The 12,553-nt window shown below is 47.5% G+C and overlaps 1 protein-coding gene across 3 annotated transcripts in view; it reads left to right on the forward strand.

Annotated features, from left to right (window-relative positions):
• The window catches only part of Ythdf1 (YTH N6-methyladenosine RNA binding protein 1), a 16,653-nt gene continuing 4,100 nt past the window's right edge, over positions 1-12,553 (forward strand). Inside the window, exons 1-4 of one of the 3 annotated variants that reach the window (XM_010637985.1) lie at positions 1-52; positions 457-481; positions 1,616-1,695; positions 8,674-10,188. In XM_010637985.1, the coding sequence (XP_010636287.1) occupies positions 26-52; positions 457-481; positions 1,616-1,695; positions 8,674-10,188 (1,647 nt within the window). In that variant the 5' untranslated portion in view covers positions 1-25. The other 2 variants (XM_010637980.1, XM_010637974.2) reach the window with 2 other exon arrangements.

The following is a 12,553-nucleotide window of genomic DNA, read 5'->3' on the forward strand; positions in this document are numbered from 1 at the left end:
CCCCGCGCGGCGCTGTTCATGAAGCATGTCGGCCACCAGCGTGGACCCCCAGGTAGGGGGCCCAGACGGGGATCTGGAAGCTGGGCCTGGGTCTTGGGGCCAGCATCGCGAGCCTGGAGGCCGGGCTAGGATCTCGAGTCTGGGATTGCAGGACCCGGGCCGGGTTACATGGAGGCCATGCCAGGGTCTCAGGTCCAGGGTCTTGAGTCTAGGGACCTGGAAGCCAGTTTAAGGTCCGCAGTGCGGGATCCTGATGAGGGACCTGGAGGCCAGGCTGCAGTCATAGGGTCGGTCATGAGATCTTGGGGACCGAGTTCGGGGTCGTGGGGCAGGGATCATGGAGACCGGGCTGGGGTCGCGCCATCCGCCTATGAGCATAGTCCAGAGAGTAACTTTGTTTTTCCTTTTCCGGGCGGGGTTGTGTCCGTTGGCATATCCCGGCCTGTGGCGTTGCAGAGAACAAAAGGACAAGATAATAAAGGTGAGCAGAGTTCCGGGACAGTCGTGTGGGCAGTGGAGGACCTGGCAGCGCCTACCCGCGTGGTCCACCAATCCCATCTAGAACCTAAAACTTACTTTTCTCCACCAGCTTTGGAGAGATGAAACTATATTTCCAGGAGATTTGACAGGTTGAAAACAAGGACTTTTCAAGGAGAAGTAAATGAATGGGTGCTCAGAGTAGTTCAAGTCTTCCCTGCTCTCTGCCTTGCAAGATCAGTGATTAGGTGGGGCAAGGGGGAGGAGATAAGTTTGCCCAGGGCTATGGACAGAAACCAGGGTCTCAGCAACATACTTGTCGCTCAGGAGGGTCTGGCTCAGGCAGTTAGCATGCCTTCCCTGTTACAGCGCTTGTTTTTTAAGCCTTCTGTCATCTGCTGTGATATTTTGGCTTGAGATAAACCACTAAAATTTACCGTTTTAAGAACCTGTAAGTGACACTTCATGTTTACTTGGGTTTAAATGGTGTGTTGCTACTTGGGTGTAACCAAATATGGTTTATCGTGTTTTAAGTAAGGTTGGAAAAGACCCAACACTTTATTTACCTTTCCTTTCTGGCTGAGCATTGTAACAGTGGAAAGTAAGTGGAGAGCCAGATAATAGTGAGCTTCAATTACAGCCCCTTCCCAGCTGAGCATCACCTCCATACTAGCTGAGTTTTTGGAGGCTCTCTGCTCTGTTTGGCAGGTAGATCTTAGACCCTGTCAGTTTCGTGGGTGGGGGATGTGATTGGTAGAGTGCTTGTCTGGCAGTTAGAGGCCCCAGCTTGGATCCTCAGAACTGCCTAAAACAACTAAAAAACAAACAAACAAAAAAACAAGACTATCAGTTTCCCCAAACCTGGTGTGTGTTTATTTTCTGTATTTTCTTTGGACCTATATTTTGTCAACATCCTACCAAATTAAGATTATATTAGAGAGTATAACCTAAATTATTTAAAGTCGTACATCTTCATTAAATAGGGTATGTGTATCAGCTCTGTACTGATTGTGTCCATTTTAAAATGAAATAAAAACTTCTGTAGAAGTTGATGGAAGTAGACTTGACTGACTAGTTTTCATGCTTAAAAATCATCTTTTAAAACTTGGAGATAATATTTTCCAACTTCTTTTTCTAGTACAAAATGGTTCTTTGCATCAGAAGGATACAGTTCATGACAGTGACTTTGAGCCCTACCTTTCTGGACAGTCCAATCCGGTAAGTTTATTTTGTTAGCATATGTTTAGTTTTAGATTAATTTTAGTTGTTTGTAATATACCTTTAATGTTAATATTTCTGATTTTCTTATCCTAAACAATAAAGAAACAGAGCTGAAAGTATTAGAAATGATAGACTATTCTAAAAGACTTGCTTTGGACATTTTCTCGGTTGACTTGGGTGCAGGTGGTTTTTCCCCCCGGAAGAAGTAGCACCTCTTGGGGGAGGGGATATAGGCAGACTGTAGGGCTAGTGGGCCCCAGCATGTGTGGGCTGGTAGCCTAGTGCCTTTTACGGAGTATGGGTTTGCATAGTGCCTTGAAGCTTTCTGGCACATTGTTTTTGGCTCTAGAACATTGGAATTATGGTTCTAGGGTAACAGGTAAGCTAGGTGATAGAGTTGGACTCCTGCCTTGATTTGAACCTTAACTTCACCTGTGTCAAGTGGCTTTCATTTCCTGTTCTCGATGACACAGAAATGATAATAACTTTGCGTAGAATTGCTGGAAGGATGATGTTAGAGAGTACTCGGGCAGTACCAAGAGAGTATGTGATACACGGCCCAGCAAGTCACAGCTGCCTTGTTTTGTTTCTTTCTTTTTTGAGTCAGAATCTCACTATGTGGTTCAGGCTAGCCTTGAACTCACGGTGATTTTCTTTCCTCAGCCTTCTGAGTGCTGGGATTATAGGTATATGCCACTATGTCTGTACTGCTTTGTTTTCTTAGGTAGTTCAGGGTTTCGCCCTTAGCACCATGGACATTTTGGATTAGAACATTGTCATGGAGTCTTCTGTGCATCCTAGGATATTTTGCAGCCTGTTTGGCTACCATCCACTAGATTCTATCAACATCCTCCTCAGCCTTAGGTCCTCTCACTCCCCAGTTACTGCCACCCCTGTTGTGTCAATTTTGGATGTCTCCTGGGGACAGAGTTGCCCCGGTTAAAACCACTGGGCTAGTTGGAATTCAGGTGCAAATATATCTGCCATTTAAAAAACATTCTGGGCTGGGGATTTAGCTCAGTGGTGCTGCCACCTGCCTCACAAGCACAAGATCCTATGGTACTTTGGCAAAAAGTAATGGGCAGATGTTATACAGACTTATTTTTTTGTTTGTTTTTTGTTGTTGTTGTTGTTGTTTTGGTACTGGGGATTGAACTTGGGTCCTTGCACTTCTGAGGCAGGCAGCAGTATTCTGGGCTGGGGATTTAGCTCAGTGGTGCTGCCACCTGCCTCACAAGCACAAGATCCTATGGTACTTTGGCAAAAAGTAATGGGCAGATGTTATACAGACTTATTTTTTTGTTTGTTTTTTGTTGTTGTTGTTGTTGTTTTGGTACTGGGGATTGAACTTGGGTCCTTGCACTTCTGAGGCAGGCAGCAGAACCACTGAGCTAATCCCCAGCCCTATATAGACTTTTTTTTTTTTGTTTTTTTGGTACCGGGGATTGAACTCACAGGTCTTTGCGCTTGCAAGGCAGCCCACCAAACCACTGAGCTAAATCCCCAGCCCCCCCCTTTTTTTTAGACTTATTTTTAAGAATATTTTATTTTCTACTTTCCATGTATGGTATTATGGCAATATTATATCCTAACAATATTATATCCTAAACAAGGGGAGGGAGTTTAAATTGTTACCCTTGATATACATTTCTTTAAAGTAGACACTCTTGTGTGATTTGAAATGATGTCTTTAAAATGGAGTAGATTGTTTTCTGCTGTCAGGGGCTGGTCATAGCTGTTTTGTTCTTGACACAGAGAAAGACTTTCATAGGTTGGGGTTGAAAGTAAAGGGCTTTAGGGCCAGGGATTTAGACAGGCCACCACCTGTCTTGCAAGCACAAGGTCCTGAGTTTGATCCCCAGTACCAAAAAAAAAAGTAAACAGCTTTAAAATGGGCTTTTCATGTTCTGTGTTCCCCTTAGCGAGGGCATTAATTGGCATATTGAGTAAATCCATGCTTTTGATGGACTGATCATAGATTTTACAGAAATACCCAACTTAGTAGAAGGTAGGAAGCAAATACCATGGGAGAGTTCTTCAGTCCTCATTTTCACTTACAAGTGAAGTAACTGAAGATCACTAAAGCCCAAGTGATGAGCTAGTAGAACCATGGTAGGACTGTGATTTTTGTCTTGGCTACTTGCTTGGAGTTCTCCTTATTTTACTGTTTCAGTCACGAGTCATTAGGGAATTGTTATTGTCTCTAGATTTGCTATTTATAAAAGTTCTTCTATATTGTCAAAGGAGACTGGTATTATGCCCATCCAGTCAGAAGAGAGGGTGTTTGGTGTGGCTGGTAATGGTAAGTTTAGAACTCTTCTGGTGTACTAGGTACCCCGTGGAAGTTGTGTGTGTGTGTGTGTGTGTGTGTGTGTGTACAGCAGCACATGTTTACAGCACACAGTTTTGTGACTTACACATAGGCATAACTGCAGAGCCTTGACAACATGAAGGTCACAGGCCTACCCTTAGCCCTTGTTTTGAATCTGCGTGTGATTTGTAGTGGTCATCTGGAGGACATTGTGCTTGTTTTGGAAACTGATGCCTACAGAATGATTGGGAAAGTGTGCTGGAGCATGCAGTTAGGTTAGGTTGGTGTAGCTCCAGAGGCACCTCTCTCTCCACACGCTTGAGGCTGCCTCTGTGCTGCAGCTCCCTGCCTGCCTCCTGGTTGCTGGTGTGTGAGAGTAATGGGGGGAGCAGAGGGCTCTGAGGTTGGCCTTAAGTGTCCTCATTTTCTTGTTGTCCCTTCCTGCTCAGCTTCCTAATTTTATGGTTCCTGTTGTTTTTTGAAAGGTCAGGAGGATTGTGAGATGACCCAGAGCAGGTCTTACTCATAGTGTAAAAGACAATCCTTCTGCATGATGTCTGAGTTGGGAACAGATGCTGCTGTTTCCCAGGCCTTCTGTAGCTGATGAGCAGACTGAGTGTGTGTGCTGTGACTCTGACCGGCCCTGATGATGAGCCAAGGGGACCTGGGCAGGACACAGGCGGCACCTCTACTTGAATTTCAGGTGCTCAGTTGTTAACACACTCACTTGCCTGTTCACCTCTGATGGGAGCACAAAGTAAGGAAACAACTATTTTATTTTTAATTAAGTTGTGTTCTAGGTGTGATGTGGAAGGCTGATTTCAAGGTTTGGGAGAAATTTAGCACTTGGCTTACTTCTGCCTCTGGGTGATTTGGTTGGTTTAGGATGAGTGCTTGAGGGGACATGTGGTCATCTGGACCTGTGTTTAAATACATGCTTCTGAGCTTACTCAACAGGTATTCTGCTTGTCTTGGATTTGAGGACCTTGGTATCTTGGTCACTCTCTGATGCTACATCACTTGATTGTTTGAGAAACTTAAAATGTTTCAGTAATTTCCTTCTCAGAAAAATATATAAAGAAAGTGTACATTTCAGTTGTGAAGTATATGGCTCTAGTCATGCAGAATGGGCATTTCTTTTTTGTCTATCAAGGTAATGAGTAAGTTCAGAAAAGATGCTCTTAGTTCCAGAATAGGTTTATGGCTCCACTGTGTTTTACGGTTTGGTGTTTCAAATAATTTGAGGGATAAGAGCCACTGATCATTTAAGACCTCTTCTTTGTTTGGCATAGCTATTATTTATTATTAATTTATTTATTTTGTTGTTGTTGTTGTTATTATTAGTATTAGTAGTAGTAGTAGTAGTAGTACCAGGGATTGAACTCGGGTCCTTGCACTTGAAAGGCAGGCCACCGAACCGCTGAGCTAAATCCCCAGCCCTATTTTGTTATTATTTTTTTGTGCACTAGGATGCAAGGACTTACATTTACCTCTGTCAGGGGCCTCCGATTTTGCCTGGCAGGTGTATCAACCTTCGCGTGGTCCTGTCATACCCATAGCTGCAATGAGAAGTCTTGGACATGGCAGCACCCAGCAGTCTTCTGAGGAGGACTATAGGGTCCAAGTTTGCTTTCTCAGAGGTGTGAAGAGCAAGCCTTGAGTTTGTTGTCACAGCTTTAGCTTATTCACCTGTGTTCTTAAAGCAAATGCTCGCTTGTATCTGGGCTTAGACAGCTCTGTGGTGCCCCAGGCTAACAAGGGTCTGGGTCGCAGCCTGTCTTGTCAGGACATTCGCCAATGAGTTGAGCACTGAGTGTGTGCCCGACTTCACAAGGCAGAAGGAGGCTGAGGGCTTGGGCAGGCTCCACGTGCTTTGCAGACAGCCTGGGTGCATTTCCAGGCCATGTGTGAAGTGCTGTGCTGTCAGCTTAGGCTAGAACGGTGGCCCCCACAACAGACCATGGCTGGGGACCACCCTCCTTCCCAGCGGAGGCATTTGGTGCACACAGTGTTTGGGAACAATGCCTACAGGTTTTCCTCTGTAGAGAATGGCTGGTTTCAGATAGCTTTGGAGAATAATCTGCTGCTTTATTTCCAGAAATAGGAAGGGAATTTAGCAGAGGGAATAGAAAATGAGCTGCCAAAGGATGAGGTAAAGATTGGAATTGGTCCTGGGCGTGGTGGTGCACATCTGTAATCCTATCACTCTGGGAGGCTGAGGCAGGAGGTTAGTAAATTTGGGCCCAGCCTGGGCAATGACTTAGTGAGACTTTGTCTCAAAATAAGAAAGGACTGGGTACATAGCTTAGTTGCATAGGCTCTGAGTTCAGTTGCCAGTACGGTGTGCACATCCGCGTGCGCACACGCATACACACAGTAAAAGAAGTGGACAGAAATTTGGCCCTTAGCACCTTAGGTCACTGCCTGTGTGGACGCGCAGCCTGCTGAGGATGGAGCGCGCCTACAGATGTGAGGCTACTGGCAGAGATGATGTAGAGAGGAAGGAGGGCTCAGTGCTGTGTTGGACAGCTACCAGTGGGCCTGCCGTGCTCTGCAGGGAGCTCTTAGTACACTACAGCGTTTTTTGTTTGGGAACTTGAAACTAGGAATCCTTATCTTTTTTCGTATTCTTATATGTATTTAAGTGTTCAGGAAAGAGCTGTCATCTGCATGGCCTTCTGTCCCTTAGAGCCTACCCCACTGGATAACTTGGAAGAGAGGCAAAGTCGTCTCAAGGTTGCTGCCTCCCCAGCGACCTGACCACTTCTCTTCCCAGATGCACATACATCTTCATTGACCTTGTACTTCTTGTCCGAGTGTGTGGTGGCTCTTTCAAGGGAAAACAGGCTAGGACCTTTGTGTTAGTGTCCTGAGGGACAGGGATTCCAGAATCTGGGGAATCCAGTGTGTGAACCTATGTTACTGAGGTGAGGTTAGGCAGTGCTGGCCTGGGAGCAGCTGAGAGCCACCTACTGCTTGGCTTGCAGGATAGGAAGTATGGTGGGCCACTCGTGTTGCTCTCTCTGTGACATGTGTGCTGTTAGTTTGACAGTGATACCTCAAGTGGACTTTTAGGTAGGAATTTCATGCACATGGCACAATACGCATTACTTTGTGCCCTAAATTGTGTTCTATTGCAGTAAAGGCCTAAGTATAAGTCATAAGCACCTGGGGTGTCTCTGGCCTCACTGCCATTGCTCTGCTGTTTGTGGCCAGCTAGATTGGAATGTCATACTGCCATTGGATCTGTTGTCTCAAGTTGAGGCTATTGCAACTGCTGAGGAGGGCTGACTGCCCTTTTGTGCTGTGACTGAACACATCTCTGCACGTCTCTCAGCAGTTTCCCCAGACCTCCCTGTTGATTTAGTCTTTCTCCTGTTAGGCCTTGCTCCATTGAGCTGCTTTAGGGCTGCCTAGGTAGAGGCACACGTAGGGGAGGATGCAGTAAAAGAGCCAGAACTCCTTTCAAAGGAAGATAAACTTGTTTGTCTCATGTTTATGGAATGCTGATAGTGTTACATTTGTAGACTCAAAATATTTTTGTTATAGAGAAACAACTGTTATTTCAGTGTCAAAGATGGTTCTGGAATGGTCTCCTGACAAGTGCAGCTTTCTGACCTTGCACTGGGTGCTTCTGCTCCTCTAGGGCACCTGTGCAGGTGTGCCACTCAAAGGAAAGGGTCTTTCATCACCTCAGACACCAGTGTTAGAGCCTCCAGTGAGTTGTGCTTCCAGAGCTGCTAGCCCCAAATCTGGATTCGAGTCCTGGGCAGCTCTTCAGAGGCCCCGGAGACTAAAAGTACTACATCCTCAACCACAAGGCTGTGCTGCCTTGTGGTGTGGCCATTGTAAGCCCCTCTGATGCTCCTGCACCACACAGGCAGAGGGAAGCCTCAATAGGGCAGCTCAGTGAGGCTGGCACCCAAAGTGAGGTCTTCTCTGTACCAGAGAGCAAAGTTCCCATAACTTGAGGGGCTTGCTTTTGGAGGAGGAGCTGGTGCAGCCAGGGGCCTCTGCTGCTAGGCCCCACTCGGAGATCCCGTGGCTATGCTCAGGAGACCAAGGGAATGGAAGGAGAGAGCCCCTGCACTCAGGTTGGGGCAGGAATGTGAAGAGGCCTCTGAAAGGGCACTCGAAGGTTGGTGAGGAGTCCTGCAGTCCCAGTGTGGGAAAGCAGGTACCAGGGCTCAGAGGTGGTTACCTGGGGTGTGTCAGCTGATCAGCAAGCTGGAGCTCCGTGGCCCTAACAGCATGGTTTGCTGTCAGAAATAGCCCAGTGCCTTCATAAGGCCGTTCTCAGTTTTTACTCTGCTATTAGTAGTGGTTAGCATGATTGCTGTGGGACTGGGGTTGATTTCCAACTCTAGCTTTCTCTTACCTGGATACCCTTGGGTGTAAAAGCAGAAGGATGCTGCTCCAAGAGGCTTGGCTCAGTTGTTTGACTTGAGCCTGGATCATTGCAAATAAGGCTTTGTATTTGAGGTAACAACAGGCTTGTGTCATATTAATTACTAATTTCTCTGTGTCTTGGCTTTGTTCTCACCTTGGTGACCTTCTGCCCAAGGAGGAATAGCCCAACACCATGTCAAGCTTGTTCTGCTCAGCCTGCTTGTGTCTTCCCATGTGTGACAGCTGCTTGACCAGTCACCTGTTTGTTTTCACAGAGCAACAGTTACCCCTCCATGAGTGACCCCTACCTGTCGAGCTACTACCCTCCATCCATTGGATTTCCTTATTCCCTCAATGAGGCACCGTGGTCCACTGCTGGAGACCCTCCAATTCCGTACCTTACCACCTACGGACAGCTCAGTAATGGAGATCATCATTTTATGCACGATGCGGTTTTTGGGCAGCCTGGGGGCCTGGGGAACAATATCTATCAGCACAGGTTTAATTTTTTCCCTGAAAACCCTGCATTCTCAGCATGGGGGACAAGCGGCTCTCAAGGGCAGCAGACTCAGAGCTCAGCCTATGGCAGCAGTTACACCTACCCGCCCAGCTCCCTGGGAGGCTCAGTGGTCGATGGGCAGACGGGCTTTCACAGTGACACGCTCAGCAAGGCTCCTGGGATGAACAGCTTGGAACAGGGCATGGTCGGCCTAAAGATCGGGGATGTGACCACCTCTGCCGTCAAGACAGTAGGTTCAGTTGTCAGTAGTGTGGCACTGACGGGTGTCCTTTCTGGCAATGGTGGGACAAATGTAAGCATTCCAGTTTCAAAACCAACCTCTTGGGCTGCTATTGCCAGCAAGCCTGCAAAACCGCAGCCTAAAATGAAGACAAAGAGTGGGCCGGTGATGGGGAGTGCTCTGCCTCCTCCTCCCATAAAGCATAACATGGACATTGGTACCTGGGATAACAAGGGGCCTGTTCCAAAGGCCCCTCAGCAGGCACCGTCCCCACAGTCTGCCCCGCAGCCCCAGCAAGTGGCTCAGCCTCCCCCAGCTCAGCCTCCCGCTTTGGTGCAACCACAGTATCCGAGCCCTCAGCAGCCACCCCAGACTCGCTGGATTGCCCCTCGTAATAGAAACGCAGCATTTGGTCAGAGTGGAGGGGCCAGCAGTGATTGTAACTCTTTTGCAAATGCCCAGCCTAATTCTGCCCCAAGTGTAGAATCCCACCCCATCCTTGAGAAACTGAAAGCTGCCCATAGCTACAACCCTAAAGAGTTTGACTGGAATCTTAAAAGTGGACGGGTGTTCATCATAAAAAGCTACTCTGAGGATGACATTCACCGCTCCATCAAGTACTCCATTTGGTGTAGCACAGAACATGGCAATAAGCGCCTGGACAGCGCCTTCCGTGCCATGAGTGGCAAGGGGCCCGTCTACCTGCTCTTCAGTGTCAACGGGAGTGGGCATTTCTGTGGAGTGGCTGAGATGAAGTCCCCCGTGGACTACGGCACTAGTGCTGGGGTCTGGTCTCAGGACAAGTGGAAGGGAAAGTTTGACGTGAAGTGGGTTTTTGTCAAAGATGTGCCCAATAACCAGCTCCGGCACATCAGGCTGGAGAACAACGACAACAAACCGGTCACAAACTCCCGAGACACCCAGGAGGTGCCCCTAGAAAAAGCAAAGCAAGTGCTGAGAATTATCGCTTCCTACAAGCACACAACCTCCATCTTTGATGACTTTTCTCACTACGAGAAGCGCCAGGAGGAGGAGGAGGTGGTGCGCAAGGTGAGTCTTACCTCGGGTACCACCCCTGTGGGTGTCTGTCCCTCGTCTGTGCCTCTAACAGGCAGCCTGAGCAAGGCCGGCTTGAGTGGGAGAGCTGCTGGGCCCATTGGCAGGCTCCCTGGCTGGCCGTGGGCGGGGTGTGCCGTCCAGAGGATGCAGCCCCTTGCTGAGATTTCCACAGACAGCCACAGGGAGACCCGCCACGTTGTGTGTCACTGGCAGCTTTTGACCAGTTTCCAGTTTTTAGGGTAGGTGATCAGGACTGCTGTGTTCACATCTAGTTGCTAAGAGCTTGAGAGAACTCGCCCTTTCTTTGACTGGTGATCTCTTGGTGCCTCTTGGCTGGTGCCTGTCAGAAACACTTAGAGTGGACTGTTCAGGACGTCGCGGGAGACCAGGGAGGCCTCCTGCACCGAGGCTGTGATCTTCCACTGCCCAAGGGCTTTGTTTCTTGGGTCTCCCCCTCAGCTGTTGGAAACTCTAGAGATTATTTCTTATTTTTCTTTTAAAAGCCTAATAGCCTGCAGTCTTTGGAAACGTAAACGTACTCCGTCTGAGTAGTAAAGGGAGTGGTGGCAAAGGGGCAGGTATGAGATTTATAATGAGCGGGAAGCCAGGGACAGTGAGGCGCCTGTAACTCCAGCACTTGGGAGGCTGCAGTAGGAGGGTAGGCAGCAGTGTGAGACCAGCCTGGGCTGCATAGCAGAAATCGTCTCAAACAAAACAAAATAATAAATGGATACATTTAATCCAAGTGTGGTGGTACATAGCTGTAATTATAGCACTTTGGGAAGCTGAGGTAGGAGGATGGTGAATTCAAGTCCAGCCTGAGCAACTTAGCAAGACTGTGCCTCAGAATAAAAAAATTTAAAAAGGGCTGGGGATGTAGCTCTGTGTCAAAGTGTTGGGTCGAATCTCCAGTACCTTAAAAAAGAGTTGCATTTTGTTCCATTTGGCTGGGTCTCTGTGGTAGTCCTAATTGCCAGTTATACCCACAGTGAAACCTATGGTGTCCGAGTACACCCCACCCTGCATTGTCAGTGGGGACATCTGCTCTTGGAGCAGGACCGGGATGCACATGAACTGGCCCCACAAGTGGGACAGTTAACACCTAACATGCTTCATAAAGCTTTCTTTGCCCAAGAGAGTTCATCCTGAAGTTCTCTCCTTTCTTTCACAAAATGTAAGTTGATAATAGCTGGTTTTCCAGTCTTCTCTGTCCTGTGTGAGAAAAGGAATCACTCACAGGAACATATGTGTCCTGAAGCATTTGGAGCAGACAGGGTATGTGCAGGGCTGCTAGTGCCAACTTCGGCTCGTTGTAAGCAGCCCAGGTTGCAAAAGTGAAACTGTGTAATAAGGGAATGCTGTTTTTGTGGTAGCCGAAATTCTGTACTTTAGCTCTTTTAGGTGTAAAATAAAATGTGCGTTGCCTACAGTGAGACTGACTCTGAGACGTGTTGGTGGGTGGCCTCATTGCTCTGCTGGCCTCGTAGCATAACCTACCAGAAAAAGACAGCTACAGTGTCACTAGCTGACTCTATAGGGCCGCTGTTGGAAAACAAAACCTCATTAATGCCTGGCATGGCTGTACTGAGTTTGCAGTGTTAGAACAGGGTTACTTGTTCATTAAACCTAGCTTTGGCTTTAAACTGGCCGCTGCTTTGTGTGTGTGTGTGTGTGTGCGCGTGTTGGCAGCTGCTTGTGTGTGTGTGTGCGTGCGTGCTTGAGTTTTCTTCATAAATACCAAATATGAGGTATGATTGAAAAATACAGCAAATGTTTAAATAAAAATTGATTGCAGTAAAAGACATATTGCCACTGGTCCTGCTCAAAATACTTCTGGCTTCAGGCACACTTAGCATTCTTGCCACTTTCAGAAGCAGTGCTGGAAGTCCTTTTTGTGATTGTCTTTAGTTGTGCTGTCATGGCCGCCTCGATGTCCCGAACTGACTGAAAGTGTTATCATGGTCATACTGATTCTGCGGAAGGACCAGAAGTGGCACACAGTGCCAGCTCTGGGCTAAGTTGCAGATACACTGTGATGGTTTTACAAGCTTGCCTTTCTATTGGATGGCCCTTCGCAGCAGCATTCACTATTTTTTTGTCACACTCAAAGAGACAGACTTCTAGGACTGCTTCAGAAGCGGCAAGAGTGGTCCAAAGGCACAAGTGGGTCCAAAGCCAGGGGAGTATTTTGAGAAGGATTAATGGCAGTGTGCTTACTGTTCTACAGCTATAGATTATATCTATCGATATATATATATATTTTTTGGTACCGGGGATCAAATTCAGGACCTTGTGCTTACGAGGCAGGTGGCAGGACCGCTGAGCTAAATCCCTGGCCCTCTATTTGGGGGGGGGG

This window comes from Fukomys damarensis, unplaced genomic scaffold (genome assembly GCF_012274545.1).
Source record: "Fukomys damarensis isolate Sample0158 unplaced genomic scaffold, DMR_v1.0_HiC HiC_scaffold_22, whole genome shotgun sequence".
Lineage (NCBI taxonomy): Eukaryota > Metazoa > Chordata > Mammalia > Rodentia > Bathyergidae > Fukomys > Fukomys damarensis.